This window comes from Anolis sagrei, chromosome X (assembly GCF_037176765.1).
Source record: "Anolis sagrei isolate rAnoSag1 chromosome X, rAnoSag1.mat, whole genome shotgun sequence".
Lineage (NCBI taxonomy): Eukaryota > Metazoa > Chordata > Lepidosauria > Squamata > Dactyloidae > Anolis > Anolis sagrei.
This window is the reverse complement of record NC_090034.1, coordinates 67,212,465-67,236,652: the sequence shown is the minus strand read 5'-3', so window position 1 is coordinate 67,236,652 and position 24,188 is coordinate 67,212,465. Positions and strand designations below refer to the sequence as shown.

At 41.6% G+C, this 24,188-nt stretch overlaps 1 protein-coding gene across 5 annotated transcripts in view; it reads left to right on the top strand.

The window, feature by feature from the left end:
* CSMD2 (CUB and Sushi multiple domains 2) overlaps positions 1-24,188 on the top strand; it is a 984,984-nt gene that overhangs the window by 828,639 nt on the left and 132,157 nt on the right. For all 5 annotated transcript variants that reach the window (XM_067473669.1, XM_067473670.1, XM_060784605.2 and 2 more), the window contains 6 exons: positions 5,646-5,762; positions 7,858-8,067; positions 14,121-14,309; positions 20,040-20,217; positions 22,823-22,968; positions 23,775-23,855. In XM_067473669.1, the coding sequence (XP_067329770.1) occupies positions 5,646-5,762; positions 7,858-8,067; positions 14,121-14,309; positions 20,040-20,217; positions 22,823-22,968; positions 23,775-23,855 (921 nt within the window). The remainder of the gene's footprint in view (positions 1-5,645; positions 5,763-7,857; positions 8,068-14,120; positions 14,310-20,039; positions 20,218-22,822; positions 22,969-23,774; positions 23,856-24,188) is intronic.

Below are 24,188 nucleotides of genomic sequence, written 5' to 3'. Positions count from 1 at the left end.
CAGCCTTTAGCCTGAACTTTAAAGAAGCAACTCCATCTCCAAAGCAGAACCATGGAAAAGTTCTTTAAAATCTGGTTAAATATATGAAACAGACTCATCACCCTACAGACAAAGAAAATATCATCTATCAGTGAGCATGGGATTTAGTGAATGTTTGGGTCCAGATATTGAGGATGGGATAGAAAATGCGAATCCTGTGGCCTTACCCATTTTTCTACCTCTTTAGGAGTAATAAATTGCATGTGTGGAAGGATTTGGCTAAGCGTTCTCCAGAGAAGTAGAATGGTTAGATTGGGTTAACAAAGGAAGCAAATTAATACTGTATTAAGGTGTCGTATACCAGAGCAGGAATACCTCTGATCTTAAACACCATAACAGCTTGGTAAATTCGGCAAGCAGTTTATTGAAGAATATATGTAGGCAAAGCAGTAAAATTAGCAAAACAGAAAAGTTCCCAAAACAAAGGATAGTCCATGAACTTTGAGCCAAAATAAGATCAATTGGAACAACGATTCATGAAACAAGGCACAACAATCCAAGAAACAAGGTAGCATTTTTTGTTGTTGTTGTGTCAGAAACTGCAAGTCGCTTCTGGTGTGAGAGAATTGGCCGTCTGCAAGGATGTTGCCCAGGGGACGCCTGGATATTTTGATGTTTTGCCACCCTTGTGGGAGGCTTCTCTCATGTCCCCACACGGAGAGCTGGAGCTGATAGATGGAGCTCACCCACGCTCTCCCTGGATTCAAACCCCCCATCCTGTCGGTCTTCAGTCCTGCCGGCACAAGTGTTTAACCTACTGCGCCACCGGGAGCTCCTACACGGTAGCATGAATAATTAAATTACATAAATCAGGAGCTTGACAAAAACTTGGTACATGAAACTAAGAACACTTGAAACCAAGACAATCATGAAATTCCAACATTGACCCAACTGAGGCAAATCTTTCCCATGAATCAATTTAAGCCTTTTCCAGATCCCAAAACCGAAAGGAAAGCATTTCTCTTGACCTGACCACTAGATAAAGGTTTCTTATCTTTCTTTTCCTGTAAATGCGCTGATCATCTTTGCGCCTGTGCACTCTGTCTCTGTTTACAAAAGCCTTGCCTTCTATCTACACTCTCATTAACTTGACTCTCATTAAGTTCTGCACCTGACAAATCATTGCCGGGCAGTTGCTCTGAGAAAGACTGTGAAGGGCCTCTCACAGGAATGTAACCTTTCTGAGACAACTCGGGCCTCTCATCTGAGCTTAACTCAGGCCCAGGCAAACCCTCATCCCCATTGCCAACAGACCCAGGCCCACCATCAGGAACATCATCTCAATTCCCATCATGGACATCAGTCACAATCACAAGCTGACATACAACATAAGGTATATTTTGAGTTGGCATTGATGGATGAAGGAAGACATAGGCTATGAAGAAGGGACAATAATGAGTAGAGGCAAAATGATAAGAAAAGAGAATTTACAGTTATGCCTAAAACATTATACCCTTTGCATTGAGAAAAGGGGGGCCAACAAATGAATAAAGTCTGTGAGAGATTTATTTCTCCAAGTGAATAAAAGGAGCTGAAGAGTAGTGAATAATGGTTTCCATGTCAGTCAGGTGGTTATTTATTTCATATCAAAATGACCATGAAGCCAACAGGAAACTGAAAGTCACCTGGGACGGTCAAGAGCTTGAACATTGTTTCCATCCTAAATATCTCAGTGTCACTAGCAGATAGGAAACACAACTTGAACATCAGGCACAAAGTAGCTGCACGTAATAACATCCTGCGGAAACATACTGGCAGCACATGGGGTGCAGACCCAAAATTAGTAAGAACATCAGTTCTGGCCTTGTCTTACTCAACTGCCGAGTATGCCTGCCCTGTTTGGCATAGGTCTGCCCATGCAAAGCAGGTGAACATAGCATTGAATGAAACATGCAGAATAATCACAGGATGTCTTAAACCTACACCTGTTGATAAACTCTACAAGCTAGCTGGAATTGCCCCCCCCCCCCCCCACATGATGTGTGATGGGAAGTTGCTGCTAAATGTGAGAGAAATAAGGTTGAAAACTGAAAGCCACCCACTACATGGCTACCAGCCTCCTCCCCACATACTCAAATCAAGGAAAAGCTTTATGAGAACTACCACTCCTCTTGGCATCCCCCCAGCCAAAGCAAGGGTATCACTCTGGGCAGCTAAACTAGGAAATCCCAATTATATGCCCCCCTCCCATGAGGGTCTTCCTCCAGGGGCAAACACAAGAATGGGCAACTTGGAAGTCCCTGAATAGACTCAGAAGTGGAGTGGGCAGATCAAAAGGTTGAGGGTGAATCCAGCAAAGACGGAGATCCTATGGCTGGGTCAACCGGGAAGTGGGGATATCCAGTTGCCTACCCTGGATGGCGAGGTGCTATGCCCGTCATCATTGGTAAATAGTCTGGGAGTCCTTTTGGACCCTCTGCTGATGATGGAGGCCCAGCTCTCCGCTGTTAGCAGAACCGCCTTTTGTCATCTGCGGCAGGCCAGACGGCTGGCCCCCTACCTGTCCAGGGACGACGTCGCTACGGTGATCCAAGCACGGTCATCTCAAGACTGGACTACTGTAATGCCCTCTACATTGCCCTTCCTCTGTCGGTGATCCGGAAGCTCAAGTTGGTACAAAATGCAGCTGCTCGGCTTCTTGTGGGAACTCCGATGAGATGCTACATAACACCAATCTTACTGCACCTGCATTGGTTACCAATTGAGCTTTCAAAGTGATGGTACTTACCTTTAAGGCCTTGCATGGTCTGGGGCTGATGTACCTGAGGGACCGCCTCACCCCCTACCAACCCCAGAGATCCCTCCGTTCTGAGGACCAAGATTTGTTGGAAATTCCCAGTGTCAAGACCTTGCGTCTAACAGCAACCAGACCAGAGCCTTTACAGCAGTGGCACCATCACTCTGGAATACTCTGCCACCTGAAGTGCATGCCTTGCGGGACCTATCAGCTTTCCGCAGGGCATGTAAGACATATCTGTTTTGACAGGCCTTTGATCTTTGATATTGTTGTTTTTAAATTGTTTTTAAATTGTTTTAAATTGTTTTTAAATTGTGTTACATTTTAGTCTGTTCTTGTAAGCCGCTCCGAGCCCCAGGGGAGTGGTGGCATATAAGTTTGAATAATAAATAAATAAATAGACAGACAATCTGGCAAAATGGCACTACCTTAAAGAATCCCACACCTTATGTGACTGTGGAGCAGAACAGACAACTTCGCATCTGTATGCTTGTCCACTATGCCCTGCCTCATGTACAGAGGAAGAATTGTTGGAGGCTACAGACAATGCCATTGCTGTTGCCCGTTTTTGGTCAAAAGATATTTAGCCACCTGCACGCCTTCTGTTTTTTATCGGTTATATACTAATTTATGCAGTGCTTTTGATATGAAATAAGTCAGATGGTGAATCCATTCCAACTTTTAGACAGTTGTAAAGGAGTTGTCCAAAGTTCTGTAGCTTTTCCTCAGTATAGGTTTGTTACCTGAGATAGCTCCTTGAAGGCTATCCAAAATCTAGAGTCACTTCCCTACTGACATCGGAGCCCCCAGCTGGAAGTGAAAAAGAAATTCTTAGAATTTCTCTGGAAGTTCCTCCTATTACTGTTTCCAGGTGTTTCTGAGTCATTAAAGATGATTCTGAAATGTTTCTCCCATTTCTCTGTAGGAATGAGACACTGGGGAGCTCCATTTGGGATCCCCAAGGGATCGGGGACCATATGCCAAAAGTTACTGCCATCATTACTTTGAGATGCTGTTATGAACATCTGCCCGCTTGGCTTCGCAGCCTTTCCTTTCTTTAATTTATCAACTTGTTTTGTATTTCTTTTGAGCCTCCAGAAATCAACTTATCCAAGCACTAATCTGATAGGATTTGAACAGTTCTGTTATTTGCTAAAATTGTTTTGCATATATACATTTGAATGCCTTTTGGTCTTCGCCCCTTGCCTCGCACTTTTGATTTGATTTGTTAATCTGGTTTGTAGACCTGGCTGACTCACACTCGTAAAGCCACAATCAATCAAAACCAGTAGGGTGGAACAATTGCAGTAGGGTTTGGGAAAACTAGGTTTAAGTCCCCATTGAACCATGAAATTGAGTCAGTTGATTTCCCTTGGTCTGACCCTCCTCACAGAGTTGTTCTTGTGGGGTGCAATATGAAGAACCCATTTGAGCTCATTGGATGGACAAATATAAATTCAACTAATATGTGAATAATAATTAAAAATCTAATGGTTTAGCTGTTTGGTTGATGTTCTCATTTTTATTTTGCTACAGTTCTGGGGAAAGTGTTCTCTATGATATTACTGTTCAAAATAATCCACCTCGTTGTGTAGATCAATAAAGTAACTTTTCCAAGCTTTGGTTATATCGCTGGGTTGTTGTAGGTTTTTTCGGGCTATATGGCCATGGTCTAGAGGCATTCTCTCCTGATGTTTCACCTGCATCTATGGCAAGCATCCTCAGAGATAGTGAGGTCTGTTGGAACTAGGAAAAGGGGTTTATATATCTGTAGAATGACCAGGGTGAGACAAAGGACTCTTGTCTGCTGGAGCTAGGTGTGAATGTTTCAACTGATTACCTTGATTAGCATATAATGGCCTGATAACATCTAATCACCGCTCAACAAAAGTTTGCTCCAGGCACTGTCAGGGCATTATATGCTAATCAAGGTGATCACTTGAAACATTCACACCTAGCTCCAGCAGACAAGAGCCCTTTGTCCCACCCTGGTTATTTCACAGATATATAAACCCTTTTCCCTAGTTCCAACAGACCTCACTACCTCTGAGGATGCTTGCCATAGGTGCAGGCGAAACGTCAGGAGAGAATACCTCTAGACCATAGCCATATAGCCCGAAAAAACCTACAACAACCCAGTGATTCCGGCCATGAAAGCCTTCGACAATACATTTGGTTGTATCCTCACTAGTGTGGCCAGGTTTTCAAAACAGCAACAAGGGAGAGCCAAAGTCCATGACATTCAGGATTCACAATGAGGTAGTTACTGGGTTATTGTAAGTTTTTCAGGCAGTATGGCCATGTTCCAGAAGCATTCTCTCCTGACGTTTCACCTGCATCTATGGCAGGCATCCTCAGAGGTTATGAGGTCTGTTGGAAACTAGAAAAATGGAATGTCCAGGGTGGGAGAAAAAACTCTTGTCTGTTGGCGGTAAATGTGAATGTTTCAATTGGCCACCTTAATTAGCATTTAATTGTCTAGCAGTTTCAAGGTCTGGCTTCTTACTGCCTGGGGAATCCTTTGTTGAGAGGTGATTAGCTGTCCCTGATTGTTTCTTGTCTGGAGCTCCCCTGTTTTTGTGTGTTGTTCTTTATTTATTGTTGTGATTTTAGTTTTTTTTTAAGTAGCCAGATTTTGTTCATTTTCAGTGTTTCTTCCTTTCTGTGAAATTGTCCACATGCTTGTGGATTTCAATGGCTTCTCTGTGTGGCCTGACATGGTAGTCGTTAGAGTGGTCCAGCATTTATATAAGCCTTCAACAATACAAAGGTAGTCACTGTTCCCAAGTTTGTGTCCTGCCTAAATGCAAAACGAAAGTATTAATTTCAGTTTGCTTTAGCCATGTAACTCTTCTTGCAACCTTTTCAGCACAATGTGGAGGGACCATGGAAGACATGGAAGGGGTCATTCTGAGTCCAGGCTTCCCAGGAAACTACCCCAGTAACAGCGACTGTACATGGAGGATATCCTTTCCTGTGGGATTTGGTAAGAAAATGCACCCTGCCTTTCCCATAACATTTTCAACCATACGAAGAGGGAATGCATTGCCTTGTTTGCAGAACTGTTGTTAGGCTGACTCAGAGAGAACTAGGCCAGCTTTCATTGAGACCAGAGAAGAGGACCATGGGGGTCACAGGTTTCATGTAGTCACCATGTCCCACTTACTTATAACCCACCAATGAAATCCTTGTGATCCAATTTGTGGCTCTGGAAACACTTGATGAACTCAAAAACCCACCCACCCATCCCCAAAAATGATTTCAGTGTTGGTCTGACTCCTCCTTCCAACAAACCAATGACAAATGGCCTTCTCAGTGATGGCCCCTCAGCTGTGGAATTCCCTCCCAAGGTATATTAGATCAACCCCCTCCCCCCGACCTTCCTCAAGAGAATGAAAATGTGGCTTTGTGACTAAGCATTTGGAGAACTTAGAATCAAAGAATCATAGAGTTGGAAGAGACCTCAAGGGCCATCCAGTCCAACCCCCTGCCAAGAAGCAGGAAAATTTCATTCAAAGCACCCCCAACAGATGGCCATCCGGCCTCTGTTTAAAAGCTTCCAAAGAAGGAGCCTCTACCACACTCCAGGGCAGAGAGTTCCACTGCTGAACGGCTCTCACAGTCAGGAAGTTCTTCCTCATGTTCAGATGGAATCTCCTCTCTTGTAGTTTGAAGCCATTGTTCCGCGTTCTAGTCTCCAAGGAAGCAGAAAACAAGCTTGCTCCCTCCTCCCTGTGACTTCCTCTCACATATTTATACATGGCTATCCTATCTCCTCTTAGCCTTCTCTTCTTCAGGCTAAACATGCCCAGCTCCTTAAGCTGCTCCTCATAGAGCTTGTTCTCCAGACCCTTGATCATTTTAGTCGCCCTCCTCTGGACACATTCCAGCTTGTCAATATCTCTCTTCAACTTGAGCAATAGATAGACTTGGAACAATGTGCAATGACCATTGGGAACAGCCTGAATAACGCTCGTGGATTACATGTTTAACTCTGAATGATTTTTTTAAAATGTTTTAATTTATTTTAATGTGCTTTTTAATTCAATTTTAATATTTATTTAAGTGTACATTGTGTTTTAAGGCATCAAATTGTTGCCTGTATGTATAGCCACCTTGAGTTCCCTCCGGGGTGAGAAAGGCCGGGTAGAAATATTGTAAGTAAATAAGTAAGTAAATAAATAAATAATGCTGCATTGTGCATCTCCCAAAGTGGAGAAAACAGCAAAACTCTGCCTAAGGGTGGTAAAAAGTCACATAATTCAGTGCACCATGAATGTGCAGTGTGCATCGTGAGGGGCAAGCATTGGCTCCTGCCTCTATGCAGCTGCCCACTTTTGATAGTGGATATATCTGCAGTGTAGAATTAATGCAGCTTGACTCGACTTCAAGTTCCACGAATCAATGCTACAGAATCTTGGGAGTTGTAGCTTAATGAAGCACCAGCAGTCTTTGTCAAAAAAAGGCTAAAGACTTTGTAAAACTACAATTTCCAGAATTCCATAGCATTGAACTGTCGTGGTTAAATTGGTGTCAGATTGTATGAATTTGACAGTGTAGATATGCCCTAGACAACAGCATGGTAGAATACTAATCTTCAACTCAAGTATTCAAGGAGCAGCCCACACTTCTTGCCATTCTTCCTCAATAGTTTTAGCACCTTTGATACTTTCCATTTTGGACTGAAGCTCAAAGCAGGTTCACTGGTCCACTAACTTGGGAACCACTAGCCACCACTATTATTTATTTATTTATTTATTTACAGCTTTTATATTCCGCCCTTCTCACCCCGCAGGGGACTCAGGGCAGATGACAGTGTACACATATATGGCAAACATTCAATGCCAATTTTTGACATACAAACATATACAGACATAGACAGAGGCTGTTTAACTTTTTCTGGCTGCCAGGGGAGCTGTCGCTTTCATCGTCCATCTGCGACGCTGATGAAGCACTTCCGCATTCCCCGCACGCTTCCCCGCTGGAATGCTTTGCTGGAGTCTTCTTTATGGCCTCATAAATCAGTTAATTTAGTCAAAGTTTCCGTCTTCCATTGAAGCCATTTTGCCCTTGGTCTGCAGGTGCTCATCTCCAGTTCCTGAACTTCTCCACTGAACCCAACCACGACTATATTGAAGTCCGCAATGGACCGTACGACACCAGCAACATCATCAGCCGGTTCAGTGGGAGCGACCTCCCGGGCTCCCTTTTGTCCACATCACATGAAACCACCCTCTATTTCCACAGTGATCATTCACAGAACAAGCCCGGCTTCAAGGTGGAATATCAAGGTAAGAAGGAGACAGCAGAGGGAAACCTGTAGGTCCTTTGGGGTTTGCAAGAAGAGCACTGAATATGAGAGCCATGGTCTCCTTTTGAAGCAGAACCTTGTGGATTTAATCCAAATGTGTCTGCAAAGACGTTACACAAAAGCCTTGCTTAATCCTAATAGCCTTGGATGGTTCTTTGTGCCGATACAGACAAGGTAATTCATGATTACCTAGAGGGCCTATGGACTCAGCCTGGGAATTCAACCTGACTTGAATTACTTAAATGCTTGGAGGACACCAGATCATTGTATCTGAGGAATTCCCTGTTGCAACGTTCTTTTGCTGAGCTTCGTTTTGCCCCCAGCTGTTCTCACTCTGTGTCTAAATTGAAAGCAGATGAAGTTTTGCATCTGTCCTCAGGTTTTTAGTGTTATTATTTCCTATTTCTATAGAGTCTTGGCTATATTCAGTGCTGCCCAAAATGCTGGACCAGCATCTGATGCTGAGCCATCTGCAGTCGGTCCCCAGAGAGCATCTGAAAAATAAAGAAACGATTGTAGTTAATGGACACCAATATGGCTAAAGTTTCTGGCACATTGCAGGAAAAACAATAAGCGTGGGGCCTCTTCATCAGCTCACTTAAGAAGCACAATGTCGTACAATAATAGATGCACAAAACACCCCTAAAATGTTTCCAGTCTAAAATTGATGGATGCTACTGTTTAGATTTCAGTCACATCTTCATAACTCATTATCTTTATGGAAATGTTCAAAAAAATTAACAACCCTAAATACTTCTGGCCCTAAGCATTCCAGATAAGGGAGTCTCAAGCTGTACTTGCTTTGTCATCCCTATGAAATTGCTCTGAGGAAAGATTCTTGGAAAAGATGTCTTGTTAAAGGGGGGGGGGGGGGGGGAGGGGAGAGAGACAGAGAGAGAGATGCCACCCTGTAAATGTTAAAAAGCAGGGAGTTGTTTTTCCAGGCATTACATAGAAGCAGAATGTGGTTTTGGACTTCACGTTGAGATTCTGGCCAAATTCCTGGGTAAGGCGAATAGATGATAACACTTTATTAACATATTGTCGAAGGCTTTCATGGCTGGAATCACTAGGTTCTTGTGGGGTTTTTTTCGGGCTATAGAGCCATGTTCTAGAGGCATTTCTCCTGACGTTTCGCCTGCATCTATGGCAAGCATCCTCAGACGTTTCGCCTGCATCTATGGCAAGCACACCTCTGAGGATGCTTGCCATAGATACAGGCGAAATGTCAGGAGAAATGCCTCTAGAACATGGCTCTATAGCCCGAAAAAACCCACAAGAACCTACTTTATTAACATAGTTCCATGTCCTCTTCTTCCAGCAGTTATCAATCTCAATGGAGTCAACACTACCACTATCAAAAGGTTGGGGAGGGAAGGAGGGAGGGAGAGGGGCCTTTATCTGAGGAACTTCTGAAGTTGCCTAGATAAAGGGAAGTAGAATAAGGTCATCATACCCCTCTGGGAGGACTTCTGCTTCCAACTAGTAGATGGTCCTCCTTGAGATCACCCACTGATGTATCCCACTAACTCTGTGGGAAGCTCCTTAGGGGTTGCTTCCACTTTCCAGCTCTGACTTGAAGAGGTGTTTGCACTACTTTTTTTAGGATTTGAGAATCTTGTTGTGTAAACACCAATCAAACAAAGGATGTGAGGAGAGTGTGGAAGAAGGAGAACCTTACAAGAAAAAAAATCTTTATTCTAAGCAGGCAATCTATGTTAGCAATCGGGTATCTTTGACATGAAGGACCTTTTCCTTCAGGTACATTGAAAAGTAGTTGCAAAGTTACAAGAAGAGTTTTAAGTCATATTCAGCTGAAGCTTAAGAATTCTCCACAGCAAATAAGTTAAAACATTCCTATGTTGCTTACAATAACAAAGGGATTTTCATGGATCTTTGTTGTTCATGGTGGGACAGCTGGAGGTCTAGATTTTGACCAAATGCCCATAGGTATGGAAGCCACCTAGTGCCTTTGACTCTCTTTGTTCTCTCTTACACCTTGTGGGCCTCCAAAGCATTATTTATCACCTTTAGATGGAAGTATCTCAAAGTTTCTCCAAACTGGTCACCATAACTGGTCAGTGGTCTCTCATGAACTCTGAGTCCTTCATGGTACCAAGTTCAATACATATAATTTAATACCAAACAACCTTTGTTCACCAGGAGAAGGTACTATACTGCTCATCTGTGTTGTCCAAAGGATCGAAGAGCCCATCATCTCACTCTATGTCAGAGAAATGGGATGGGGATGGGAGGTCATTGTTCTGGTATGGCTGTGCCAGGAGCTCCAACTTCTTTTTCTTTCTTTGAGTGTTTGCTTGTATTCCAAAGTTCCATGCATTTTGCAATAAGGTGGCTTCCCTTGGTTTGCAATTATAGGGCCTATGACCCATCAATCATTGTTCAGTTTTGGTTCCGCCCCTTTCCCCAGGGCTCTGGGAGGAGAGGGAGCCATTTTAGGTCAGTCTTGCATTGGAAAGCTTAGCTACAGGACATGGATTAGCTCCACCTGTAGAGAAGCTTCGTTTCTCACAGCATCCGGGGGAAATTCCAGGGGGAAGCAGTTCCAAAGGACTCCAGCTGGAGAATCTACAAAGCTTTGACTGGTAGGTCTACTCGGGACCCAAGAAGCAGTTTGGAGCCGGGAGTAGAGCCCACACCAGCAAAGTTTAGAAAGTAGATTGCCCAAGGAGGGGTTAAAAAGGGTTTTCCTCTTAAAGAAAAAAAAACAGTTCACGAAGCCAGTTGCCTGTCCCTTGTGGACAAGATTAGGAAAGCCACCAGTTGATTCAAAACTTTGAAGCATTTGTTTAATTTGTTGAAGATCTAAGAAGTATTTGATTGTTTGGTGAAGACTTAAGCAATAATAAAGGACTTTGTGAAACCTTTCAAGCTTCTAAAGACTCTGTATAGGAAAATCCTTAGGGCCTCTCACTTGAGGCACCCCGGCTTCCCGCTGGGCACAAAGAGCACATCTTGTTCAAAATCCAACGGCTATAGGCCCAGCGCATGACAGCATAGTCATCTTGAAGGCTCAATCCACTCCCTTTTATACCTTCTGCCTCTCACCACCATTTAATGGCAGCAGCTACCAGGGAGAGGACAATTAATGGAGAATAAGGAGCTTGTGACTAGTCTCATGCTTCTTCTTCAAAACAAAGCAAAAGTGCACATTACCTTGGGTTACATTAAGCCAATGTTTTTTTGATCTCTACATCCGTTGTGTTGCATTGTGTTATTGTTCTGCTGGCTAGGAGTTCTGCTAGATGAATATTTCTCAGTTTGTTTCAACTCTTCCCTGATCCTTCTAAAGTTTACTGCACCTTCTGTTAGCAAGGCACCAGCATATAATTTGTCTATTAATTTCAAGGTGCCGACATACATTTGTTGATTAATTCAGTGTATGAGTTGCCACGCAGCTGAATTTGTCAGGACGGAATATGTAATTACAAAATGAAATACAACAAAATCAATGCAATCCAATTAAAATAGAATCAAAATGAAAAACTGCAAAAGTATGATTTGCCATAGCAAAGACGAAAAACATTCGAGGCAACAAACCCTGAAGGCCTAATATTATAGCTGTGAAGAAAAATCAGCTTTTAAAAAATAAGAATCCGGGACATTAAAAAATTTATTGATGCTGAGGTGGATCCAGATATTTTTACATCAAATTCTTCTCAGTTATTATTTCTTTATTGTAATGATATAAAAATATTACTATATATGTATTTGGGAAATATATGTGTTTCCAAATTGTGCTAAACATGCTTCCGCCAATGGGACAATGTGCATATCGGGAAAATATGCACAAATTTCAATGGAGGAAAGTGTTGTTTTGTGATAATAAGAAACACAAAGTGTCTTAGACCAAATGAAAATTTTAGTCATCTTGGGGATGTAAATCCTTGCTGATTTTATAAATGGTCATTTCACTTACATAGACTGAGTGGCGAGAATGATCTGTCTGGATATTTGCAAGGTCCTACAAATCATTCTATAGGATACTTTCTCTGGAATATATAGAACTATAGAGATGCCTTGGAGGACCTAGGAAATTCCTAGGTAGGGTACATTTCTAGGTATTTCTAATACCTCTGGGATGACTCTATGGCAGCATTTCTCAACCTGGGGGTTGGGACCCCCAAGGGGGTCATGAGGGAGTGACAGAAGGGTTGTCAAAGACCATCAGAAAATACAGTATTTTCTGTTGGTCATGAGGATTCTGTGTGGCAAGTTTGGCCCAATTCTATCATTGGTGGGGTTCAGAATGCTCTTTGATTGTAGGTGAACTATAAATCCCAGCAACTACAACTCCCAAATGTCAAGGTCTATTTTCCCCAAACTCCACCAGTGTTTACATTTGGGCATATTGAGTATCCGTGCCAAGTTTGGGTCCACAGTGCTCTCTGGATATAGATGAACTACAACTCGAAAACTCAAGGTCAGAATGCTCTTGATTGTAGGTGAAATACAAATCCCAGCAACTACAACTCCCAAATGACAAAATCAATCCCTCCCAACTCTGCCAGTATTCAAGTTTGGGTGTATTGGGTATTTGTGCTATATTTGGTCCAGTGAATGAAAATACATCCTGCATATTAGATATTTACATCATGATTCCTAACTGTTCTGTCGCCGCTGGGCCCGTAGTTAGTTGACTTTGAAAATAGGATGTGTAACCTTTGCCCAGCAGGAAGCCAGGGGCCTAAGAAGAAGTTCTCAGAGGTTTCCACTACAGAAGAATCTTCAGATGGCTAGATAAGTACAACAAAGTCTTTTATTAATGAAACCAAACAGGAACTTCAAGGCTTTCTTGATAAAGTATTGGTTCTCTCAATCTTGTCCACAGGGGACAGGCACTATCTTCAATAACGTTTTCTTTAAAGGAAAATTCCCCTTTTTAACTTCTCCCAGGCTGACTGAAATCCAACCCTCACTGATGTGTGCTCCGCTACCAGGCCGAACTGCTTCTCGGATGCCGAGTGGACCTACCAGCAAGGCAGTGGATATTCTCCAGCTGGAGTTCTTTAGTCTTTAAGGCTGTTTTCCTGGAAATTCCCAAAGCTGTGGGAATGCTTCCCTGGAGTTCTTAGGACACTCTTAAAGCTGTTCTCCTCTGGATTTCTTTCCTTTCTGTTTCTGTTGGAATTTCTGTAACCCTGGTAATTCTTAAAGCTTGAAGCCTTTGTACAGGGGAAGTTACACACATCCTATACAAAGGTTAACCTGGCTGAGACTAACTGAAAAATGGCCCCCTTCCCTTCCCAATTGCCCTGAGTAGGGGGTGGGACCAAACTTAACGATGATGGACAGGTGGCCTGCCCTATAACTGCAACCAAAAGAAGCCACCTATCTGCAGAATCTCTGAAACTTAGGACTGCAAACAAACATTCAATGCAAAGCAAACAAAATTGGAGCTCCTGGTACAGCTATACCAGAACACTAACAGTAGCAAAATTATAGTTATGAAGTCACCATAACATGAGGAAATGTAGAAAGAGGTATTCAGTAGGTTGAGAACCACTGCTCTATGGCAATGGGTCATATTGGCAATTTCTAGTAACCAAGCCTGAAGGAGAACAAAGGTCTTACCATATTCTTTATACCACAAGTCTGTGTAGCCCAGCACTGATTGTTAATCGTTCTCGAGAGATTCAGAGAGTTGTGTTTCTCAGTCTTATAGGGAGATGCCAAAGAATGAACTTAGCACCTAATGCATGCAAGTGGTGTGCTCTGCCTGTTTGCATATTGCCCAGAGGTGTCTGGAACACAAGAGACTTAAGCTAAATAAAACTATTTGTACATCCAATCTACCTGTTGCCTACCTTTAACTTGTAGAAGCTGTCCAAGGTCTCACATCTGGAACTTGCCTACCACTTGCTACCTGATTCTTTCAACAGGCGAGGTTGCACTTGGAGCCTTCCAAATGTGTTCCTTCACTGGGTTATCACTCTTTGCCATAGAAAAGCACCAATCACTAAGGGGAAGATGTGCTTAACTTTACCACCGCTTCCCTCCTTTGATTTCCAGCTTATGAACTCCAGGAGTGTCCTGACCCTGAGCCCTTCGCTAATGGCATTGTGAGAGGAGCTGGTTACAGCGTGGGCCAGTCAATATCTTTTGAATGCCTCCCTGGTTATCAGCTGATTGGCCACCCGGTCTTGACCTGTCAACATGGAACCAATAGGAACTGGGACCACCCGTTGCCCAGATGTGAAGGTATGGTTTATGGTCACCTTTTAGAAGGCTTTCTGTTAGGTAGGGAGGGAGGTCTGTTCCCACTTACTTGACTAATCACTGGCAACTTTCTAAAATCATAGTGTTGGAAGACACCACAAAGACCATCGAGTCCAACCTCCTGCTGGGTAGAAAAACATAATCCAAGCACTCATGACAGACAACCATCCAGCCTTTCATCCAGCCTTTGTTTCAAAACCTCCAGAAAAGGATACTTCACTGGAGTCCCATGAATCATAGAATCATAGAGTTGGAAGAGACCTCATGGGCCATCCAGTCCAATCCCCTGCCAAGAAGCAGGAATATTGCATTCAAATCACCCCTGACAGATGGCCATCTAGCCTCTGTTTAAAAACCTCCAAAGAAGGAGCCTCCACCACACTCCGGGGCAGAGAGTTCCACTGCTGAACGGCTCTCACAGTCAAGGAGTTCTTCCTCATGTTCAAATGGAATCTCCTTTCTTGTAGTTTGAAGCCATTGTTCCGCATCCTAGTCTCCAAGGAAGCAGAAAACAAGCTTGCTCCCTCCTCCCTGTGACTTCCTCTCACATATTTATACATGGCTATCCTATCTCCTCTTAGCCTTCTCTTCTTCAGGCTAAACATGCCCAGCTCCTTAAGCCGCTCCTCATAGAGCTTGTTCTCCAGACCCTTGACCATTTTAGTCACCCTCCTCTGGACACATTCAGCTTGTCAGTATCTCTCTTCAACTTGAGCAATAGATAGACTTGGAACAATGTGCAAGCCTGCTCCCTCCTTCCTATGTCTCCTTTCAGCCTTCTCTTCTTCAGGCTAAACATGCCCAGCTCCTTAAGCCGCTCCTCATAGGGGTTGTTCTCCAGACCCTTGATCATTTTAGTCGCATATTTCACTACCAAACAGCTCTTGGGTGGAATTCATTCTATGGATTCTGTTCTCTGGAGCAACAACAACAAAACTTTATTTATATACCGCTCTATCTCCCCGAGGAGATTCAGAGCAGTCTCCAAGTAACATCATCAATACATACAAAGTAAACAAAATAAACATAAAAGTAACAAGACAATATAAGCATAAAAAATCATAAGAGCACATATATACTTAAAATAATCCTGCTTGTACAAGGCAATTTAAAAGGCAATTTAAAATTTGTAGAGGGTCCAGGAAATTAGGTGCAATGTTATAACAGGCAATAACAGTAATAGGTAAATTTATTATTTATTTATTTATTTGGAGTTTTTATACCCCGGTCTTCTCAACCTCTGAGGAGGGACTCAGGCCGGCTTACAACATAAGAGTCAATACAATAAGAAAAAAATTATAAATCATCAATATAAAATACATTAAAATACAATTATACAGTTCATACAGGTTCATAGACTTGTATGAATCATACAGTTCATACAAGTCTATGGCTGTTCATATCTGGGGTTTAGTAGGAGGAAGTAACCTGGGTAATTGGTAGAAAAAGATATAGCCATATTCAACAGTATCTGGGGCTGAGCTAGAACTAGTCATTCTCAAAGGCTTGTTTAAACCACCAGGTCTTCAGGCTCTTACAAAAGGAGGGGAGGAGACCTGTCTTATTTCTCTAGGAAGGACATTCTAGAGGCAGGGGGCCACCACCAAGAAGTCCCTCTCTCTTGTCCCCACCAACCATGCTTGTGACGGTGGTGGGAGCGAAAGGAGGGCCTCCCTGGAAGATCTTAAAGTTCGCACCAGTTCATAGGGGAAGATGCAATCGCGAAGATAGGCAGGGCCCAAACCGTTTAGGGCTTTATAGGTTATAACCTGCACCTTGAATTTGGCAGAAAACAATTTTTTCCCTTATTCAATATGACATGCTTTAAAACATGGGTATCATATTACAGTAGAGTCTCACTTATCCAACATAAAGGGGCCAGGAGAACATTGGATATGTGAAAATGTTGGATAATAATGAGGAATTAAGGAAAAGCCTATTAAACGTCAAATTACATTATGATTTTACAAATTAAGCACCAAAACATCATGTTTTACAACAAATCGACAAAAAAAGCAGCTCAACAAACAGTAATGTTATGTAGTAATTACTGTATTTACTAATTTAGCACGAAAACATCGCAATGTATTGAAACAGCTGTGGATCCAGGGAGGAGGCAGACTGCATTGGATAATACACAATGTTGGATGAGCAAAGGTTGGATAAGCGAGACTCTATTATACTTCTTGACCCTCTTCTCTCCGTACTAAACATATCGAGTTCCCTCAACCTGTCCTCATATATTTTGACGTTGGAACCGTGGACCATTTTAGTTGTCCTTCTCTGGACACTTTCCAGCTCATCTGTATCCGTCCTCATCTCTGGGCAGCTCCAAAAAAGAAGATTAGAGACTATGTGCTGGAGATCCTGCATTGTGAACAAGGAGTTGGACTCAGTGGCTCATGATGTCTCTTCCAACACTACGATTCCATCAGTAAAGCATCATTTCTCTATTCTGAGCGACTTTATGATTTCTGTAGGCCTATTTATGAGTTTCAATCTCACAAATATTTCTGTTTCATTTCTATCTCATCCTGAGTTTTTATCATTTTATCCTGTACATGTGGCCTGCTCATTGTGATTGTGATTTATTTCTCACCGTATTTTTGCCCTGTTTTATTGTGTTCTTATGTTTTATTTATTTTATTGTGATGTTTGTTCTGTGTTTTTGGTTTTATTCTGTTGTAATGCACTACTGGGCTTGGCCTCATGTCGGCCACCCCGAGTCCTCTTTGGGGAGATGGTGGCAGGGTATAAATAATAATAATAATAATTATTATTATTATTACTAGCCATCCCCTGCCATGCGTTACTGTGGCCCAGTCTGTTGATCTGGAAAATAAAGTAATTAGAAAGTGCTGGTTTCTAATATATGTAATATCTTTATGCTTGTGGGTAAACAGTATTTCTTGATGGTTCTTTGTCAGTGTTGATGTAGAGATTGTTTGGTTTGCCTACTCTGGAACATGCAACATATAATTGTCCTTCTTTAGGGGTCCCTTTCAAATATATGATACTATATCTTTCTCTGTGTGTGAATCATATCTACCTGTCTATATCTATGACTGGATGGCTCTCTGTCAGGAGGGCTTTGATTACGTTTTCTTGCCCTGCTGAAGGGAGTTGGACTGGATGGCCTTAAGTATTTTCTCTTGGTCATGGGGGTTCTGTGTGGGAAGTTTGCCCCAGTTCTGTCATTCGTGGGGTTCATTCAGAATGGTCTTTGATTGTAGGTGAACTATAAATCCCAGTAACTACAAGTCCCAAATGCCAAGGTCTATTTTCCCCAAACTCCATCTGTGTTCCTATTTGGGCATATGGAATATTCATGCCAAGTGTGGTCTAGATCCATCATTGTTTGAGTCCAGAGTTCTCTCTAGATGTAGGTGAACTACAACTCTCAAACTCAAGGTCAATGCCCACCAAACGCTGCTAGTATTTTCTGTTGGTCATGGGAGGCCTGTGTGCAAGGTTTGGTTCAATTCCATCGTTGGTGGAGTTCAGAATGCTCTTTGATTATAGGTGAACTATAAATCCCAGCAACTACAACGCCCAAATGACAAAATCATAATTTTTTGAGTGATGGTCACTCCTTGTGTAGTGAGACGTTTTGTTACCAAATTTGGTGTGATTTCGTTCATTGGTTCTTTTGTTTTTAAGGTACTCATTATGCACAGAGCATTTTTATATAGAGAGATTATTATTATTATTATTAGTTAGGCGTTTCTTTTGTTTCCTTTGCTTAGAAAAAAACTTTGCAAACTTTCACTAATTTGACAGAATTTTAAAAAATCACTCAGATGTGGGTGAAAACAGAACTGGCAGAGTCATTCTCTTCACCCCCTTTTTCACGTTCAAGCAGCCGTCAAAGTCTGGCCCTTGGGAGTCAAGCAGCAGAATAAATACAGTGGAAGAGAACGAACTTTGATCATCTCCTAGTGTTAGCATCCATCTTGCTGTGGTGGAGCAGGTTTAATGACTAGCATCCGATGGCTCGCCTTGCTGAGAGATGCCCTTTCCAACAGTCATGGCCCACAGATTTGGGGGATGGCTTGTCAGATTGCACTTTTCATCTTTCCAGCACAAACGCCTGCCATGTTTCTGAAATGCTGCTGACTTTTGTCTTCTGAGCACTCCATCCTTCCCATGATCTTTTGCTTAATGAGTCTCATATATCACTGGTTTCCACCTAGTAGTCTGGGGTTTCTGGGAGAGCGAACAGACATAGAAGTTAAAAGTTTGCACTCTCAATTTTGTTGCGTCTCCCCTAAATCCTGTTCATTTATAGAAAGGAAGAGTGAAGATGGCCAGCCTTTCTAAATGCATCGCAGAACTAGTCAGTCGATTAAGGAGGTACTAGATACCTCGTTAGAATCATAGAATCATAGAGTTAGAAGAGACCTCATGGGCCATCCAGTCCAAACCCCTGCCTAGAAGCAGGAATATTGTATTCAAAGCACCCCCGACCAAATGAGAGACTCCCCCCTGGGCACACAGAAAACTGGGCGACTTGGAAAGCGCTGAACAGACTGCGCTCTGGCACCACGAGATTCAGAGCCAACCTTAAGAAATGGGGATACAAAATGGAATCCACAACATGCGAGTGCGGAGAAGAGCAAACTACAGACCACCTGCTGCAATGCAACCTGAGCCCTGCCACGTGCACAATGGAGGACCTTCTTGCAGCAACACCAGAGGCACTCCAAGTGGCCAGATACTGGTCAAAGAACATTTAATCAACTACCAAGCTTGTAAACTTTGTGTTCTGTTTGTCTGTTTGTTTGTTAAAAAATGCAATGCAACTGTTTGGTCTGCTCCTGACACGATAAATAAATAAAACCTGTATTTAATGTTGTTTGGGGGCATTGACTGCCGACGGTAAACCGCCTCAAGTCGCCTCCAGGCTGAGAGGGGCGGTATACAATTATGGTAAATAAACAAACAAACAAACAAACAAACAAACAAACAAACTCTGGAGATCCAAGTAAAAGGTATACATAATCTTTGGGTCATTTAACAGTTAATTAGTTAGTGTATTCCACCCTTTATCCAAAAAACTCAAGACACTGCTGGTACTGTTCCCCCAACTTGATCTTCCCAACAAACCTACAAAGGTTAAGAGTGGCTGGAAAATCTGTCATTTTCTCTTTTCTCCTTTATTCCGTTTTTGAAATTTCCACTTCTTATCATCCAAGGTAGAAACTAATTCATGAACTTTAAGAGACTTCAAAAATGGCATTCCTTGACCGTTTGTACCAGCCAAATCCAATAGGTACAGCTATATCTGGCATGGAGAAGATTGTATTATTCCTCTTTGCTCTATAGGTTGTGAAGATACAATACCTTTGAGAACAAAAATGGCAGCAGCCTTAATTCAGGACTGATATGGCTGAATACTTAGGAACTGAAAACTGACTTTTACAACTTATATCCTCAGAACTGTGGGTCTAGATGAATTTGTTTTTTACATGTTCACATTTTTTTACAATCATTTAGAAAATTATTTTAAAAAATTGTGTATTTGAGAAAAAACTAATATAAATAATTCCCCTAAAATCTGAATTGTAATTCTTACCTGTCTTATTAATTCTTATTAATTGCAATAGGGCAGGGCAAAGGTTGCATTCTGGAAATACTTCTGTTTCAGAGAGTTTTGTGTTTGGTTTATGACGACTCTCTTTTTTTTTTTTTTTTGCTCTCAATTCTGCGCAGTCCCTTGTGGTGGAAACATCACAGCCCACAATGGTACCATCTTCTCCCCTGGCTTTCCCAATCCGTACCCCAATTCCCAGGATTGCACATGGCTACTCACAATGTCTCCTGGATACGGCATCTACCTCAACTTCACCTTGCTGCAAACGGAGCCATATAATGACTTCATCACTGTTTGGTAAGTTGGCAGAGGGAGTAGTTTGAGTCCATCCATGGTAACCCAACTTGGTTATGTGATCTTAAGACAGTTTCTCTACCTCATCGCACCCATTCCTTCCCTCTGAAGTAATTCCAAGGGTTTTAATATCAGAACAGTAATGATGCAAGGGTATGGTCTTCAGGACGACTTCCATTAATTTAGATTCATGTGGACATCTACTGTAATAGCATATATTGCCTTGATTCATATGAATGTATGGTCAGGTTAACCTAAAGTATGAATGAGGAAAAACACACAACCTAGAAAAGGTAGCCCCACTTTGCTTTTACTAGATTGGCAATATTCTACACCTTCCCACTCCTTTCTCCCCTCTGGGTTAATGGAGTATAAACTACCTTTGTACTTTGAACTCAAATTCTGTAAATTAGAGTAAGATGAGGACAACGTTAAAGAATATGAGGACAAGAGAGAAACCAGGACATCTTGAAAGTTACTGGAAAAGTGGAGTGACAAAGTATTAATTGGGACTTTCCCTGGTAGACTCGGGTTGCAGCAATTATTATTTTTATTATTATTATTATTATTATTATTATTATTATTAGAAACACAACAAGATGAGCCCACAGCAGACAAGATCACTCTGCTGGCTGTTGTATTATTATTATTATTATTATTATTATTATTATTATCATTATTATTACTACTACTACTAGCCGTCCCCTGCCATGTGTTGCTGTGGCCCACTCTGGTGGTCATGGGGGTTCTGTGTGGTTTGGCCCAATTCTATTGTTGGTGGGGTTCAGAATGCTCTGTGATTGTAGGTGAACTATAAATCCCAGCAACTACATCTCCCAAATGTCAAGATTCTATTTTCCCCAAACTCCACCAGTATTCACATTTGGACATATTGAGTATTTGTGCAGAGTTTGGTCCAGATCCATCATTGTTTGAGTTCACAGTGCTCTCTGGATCTAGGTGAATTACAATTCTAAAACCAAAGGACACTGCCCACCAAACCCTTCCAGTATTTTCAGTTGGTCATGGGAGAACTGTGTGCCAAGTTTGGTTCAATTCCATCGTTGGTGGAGTTTGGGATGCTCTTTGATTGTAGGTGAACAATAAATCCCAGCAACTACAACTTCCAAATGACAAAATCAATTTTTTGAGTGAAGGACATACATTGGGTTGTTAGATGTCTTGTGTGCAAATTTGGTGTCAATTCGTCCAGTGGTTTTTAAGTTCTGTGAATACCACAAACGAACATTACATTTTTATTTATATAGATTATTATTATTAGAAACACAGCAAGATGAGCCCACAGCAGACAAGATCACTCTGCTGCCTGTTGTACAGGATCACATGTCAGACATTTCCCAAGTGTCCAGAACTGTGTGTTGTATCAGCATCTAATGTGTGCAGATCCCAGTAAGGTGGCCTTCTGCAGCTGGCAGATGGTAATTTTATCAGCGCTAATTGTGTTTAAGTGCAAGCCAAGGTCTTTAGGCACTGCACCCAGTGTGCCGATCACCACTGGGACCACCTTGACTGGCTTGTGCCAGAGTCTTTGCAGTTCAGTCTTTAAATGTTCATATCGTGTCAGCTTTTCCAGTTGGTTCTCTTCAATCCTGCTGTCACCTGGGATTGCAACATTCACGATCGTGAGGTCAGGAGTATTGCGCTCCAAAACTCTGTCAGTCTGAATTCGGAAGTCCCAGAGTAGTTTGATGTGCCCATTTTCTTTAACTTTTTCAGACTTGTGATCCCACCAGTTCTTTGTCGCAGGCAAATTATTATTATTATTATTATTATTATTATTATTATTATTATTATTACCCCACCTCTCCTTGTGGCTCGAGGTGGGTTACAAATAGCTAAAAACACATAATTGTCATAACCTTTATCTCAGATACACATATTAAAACATGTATGTTTTGTAGCTACAGAGTAGGGAATGATAGTGTCCTCAACATGATGTTGAATTGCAACTCCTAGGAGCCCTAACTAGAACAACTAATGAATAATGGGAGTTGTGGTTTGGCAACACATGGAGGAACACACACTTCCAACACTTCGTGATTGTAATAAAGTTTTGTATTGTAATTTCAACTCTTAAGACATAATGGGAACAAATTATGACCAGGTTGTTTTTCATTTGACTCCACAATGCCAGAAGAATTCTGGGCTGTCCTACAAAAGTCCCAGCTTGAACTTCCTATGTTTATTTATTTATTTATTTATTTATTGCCGGTATTTCTACCCCATCTCTTCTCTATCCCCGAAGGGGGACTCAGGACGGCTTAATTTTGGCAGCAATTTGATGCCACTACAAATAAACAATTACAATAATACAACAACCATTAAAATATATAAAGCATTACTTTAAAACAGTACGTAAAGCATTAATTAAAACAATAAACAGTATCATCAGCTTTCACATCATTCCAGTCAATTTCCCTCCTTGCAGCCAGTTACCTGGGTGGGCTATAAAGACAGTACAACTGTTTGGTCTGCTCCTGACACGATAAATAAAAATAAATAAATCACAATCCTCTCCCGAATCATGGAATTCCTCCTCTCAATCTTTGATATATGTCTTTTCACCTTCTCCCCTTTTGGTTTTCAGGGATGGGCCTCAGCAAACAGCTCCACAGTTGGGTGTTTTCACCGGAAACTCAGCTAAGAAAGCCACCCAGAGCTCTTCCAACCAGGTCCTCCTAAAATTTTATAGCGATGCTGCCAACGGAGGACTCTTTGCCATCTCTTTCTATGGTGTGTACCACATACTGAGATGCCAACTGTGCTGTGATGTGTGTGTGAATGTGTTTGTTATCTGTTGGTTGCATATACAATGCCAGTCTTCATAAGTTGAGAAGGTCATTGAAGTTAGTTGAGAAAAGGAACTGAACCTGGCATGAACAAATAATCGAGGAAACCATACACATACATACAAGAATGTACATGTACACAAGTATAACCTGAGTACATAGCTGCATACAGTATGACCCCCATATTCACAGCATATATCTTCCTGGACATATGGTGGAAACAGGAAGCAATGACTATTAGCAAACCCTCTTGAAATGTACAACTTCAGCTGGAAATTGCTGTAGAGTCTTGCTGGAAGGCCCAGAAAGTTCCTGGAGAGACCTCTCTCTAGGAAAATTCACTGTGTGTCAAGATAAATGTTTCAGAAATAAATAATTTCCCACAATTAACCTATTTCTTCTCCTACCATAGGTATTTCACAGACTTATATGCATTAGCAACCAAGTTTGCAAAATATGCATATTTTTCCTTTCCAGTGAACAATCACCAAAGATATGTAGATGAGGGCAGCCACATATATTTCTCCACTTGGAAGAACTTAGGAATAATAACAACATACATCCTAAGTGTGGCTAGTCTCCTAATTCTTAAGTTTTTAGTTTATATCCCACCTTTATTCCATTATGACGTCCAAGTCATAAGTGCTTTTTTGTCTGGAGTAGCAAGAACATTAAACACAAAGAGGCATGAAATCCACATTTTAACCATTTGATAACCAATGTGACTTGTTCATCTCCCTCTTTTCTCAGCCTACCAGCTTTCTCGATGCCAGCCCCCAACAATGGTTCCCAATGCTGAAATCATCACCGAGAATGAAGATTATAATATAGGTATTGATTGACTGCATACCCTCCTTCTCATCTTCATTGTCATGTTATCCACAGAACCCCAAAAGTAGTGCACTTACTTACTCCTCAAGTCAACGACATTCTCCTCTGGGCATGTTTGTGGTGCCTGCTAGGCCTGTTTGATCAAGAAAAAATTTGTTTCTAAAATCGATTTGTAATTGGGGTGTTTTTTTGTTTCGATATTTAAAATAATTACAAAATTTTCCAAAAAAAAAGTTCGGTATTTACGAAATTTTGTAAATATTAACGAATTTTTAGAATATTTTTTGTATTTTTTAAGAATAATATTAAAATAATATTAAAAAAATATTTTAA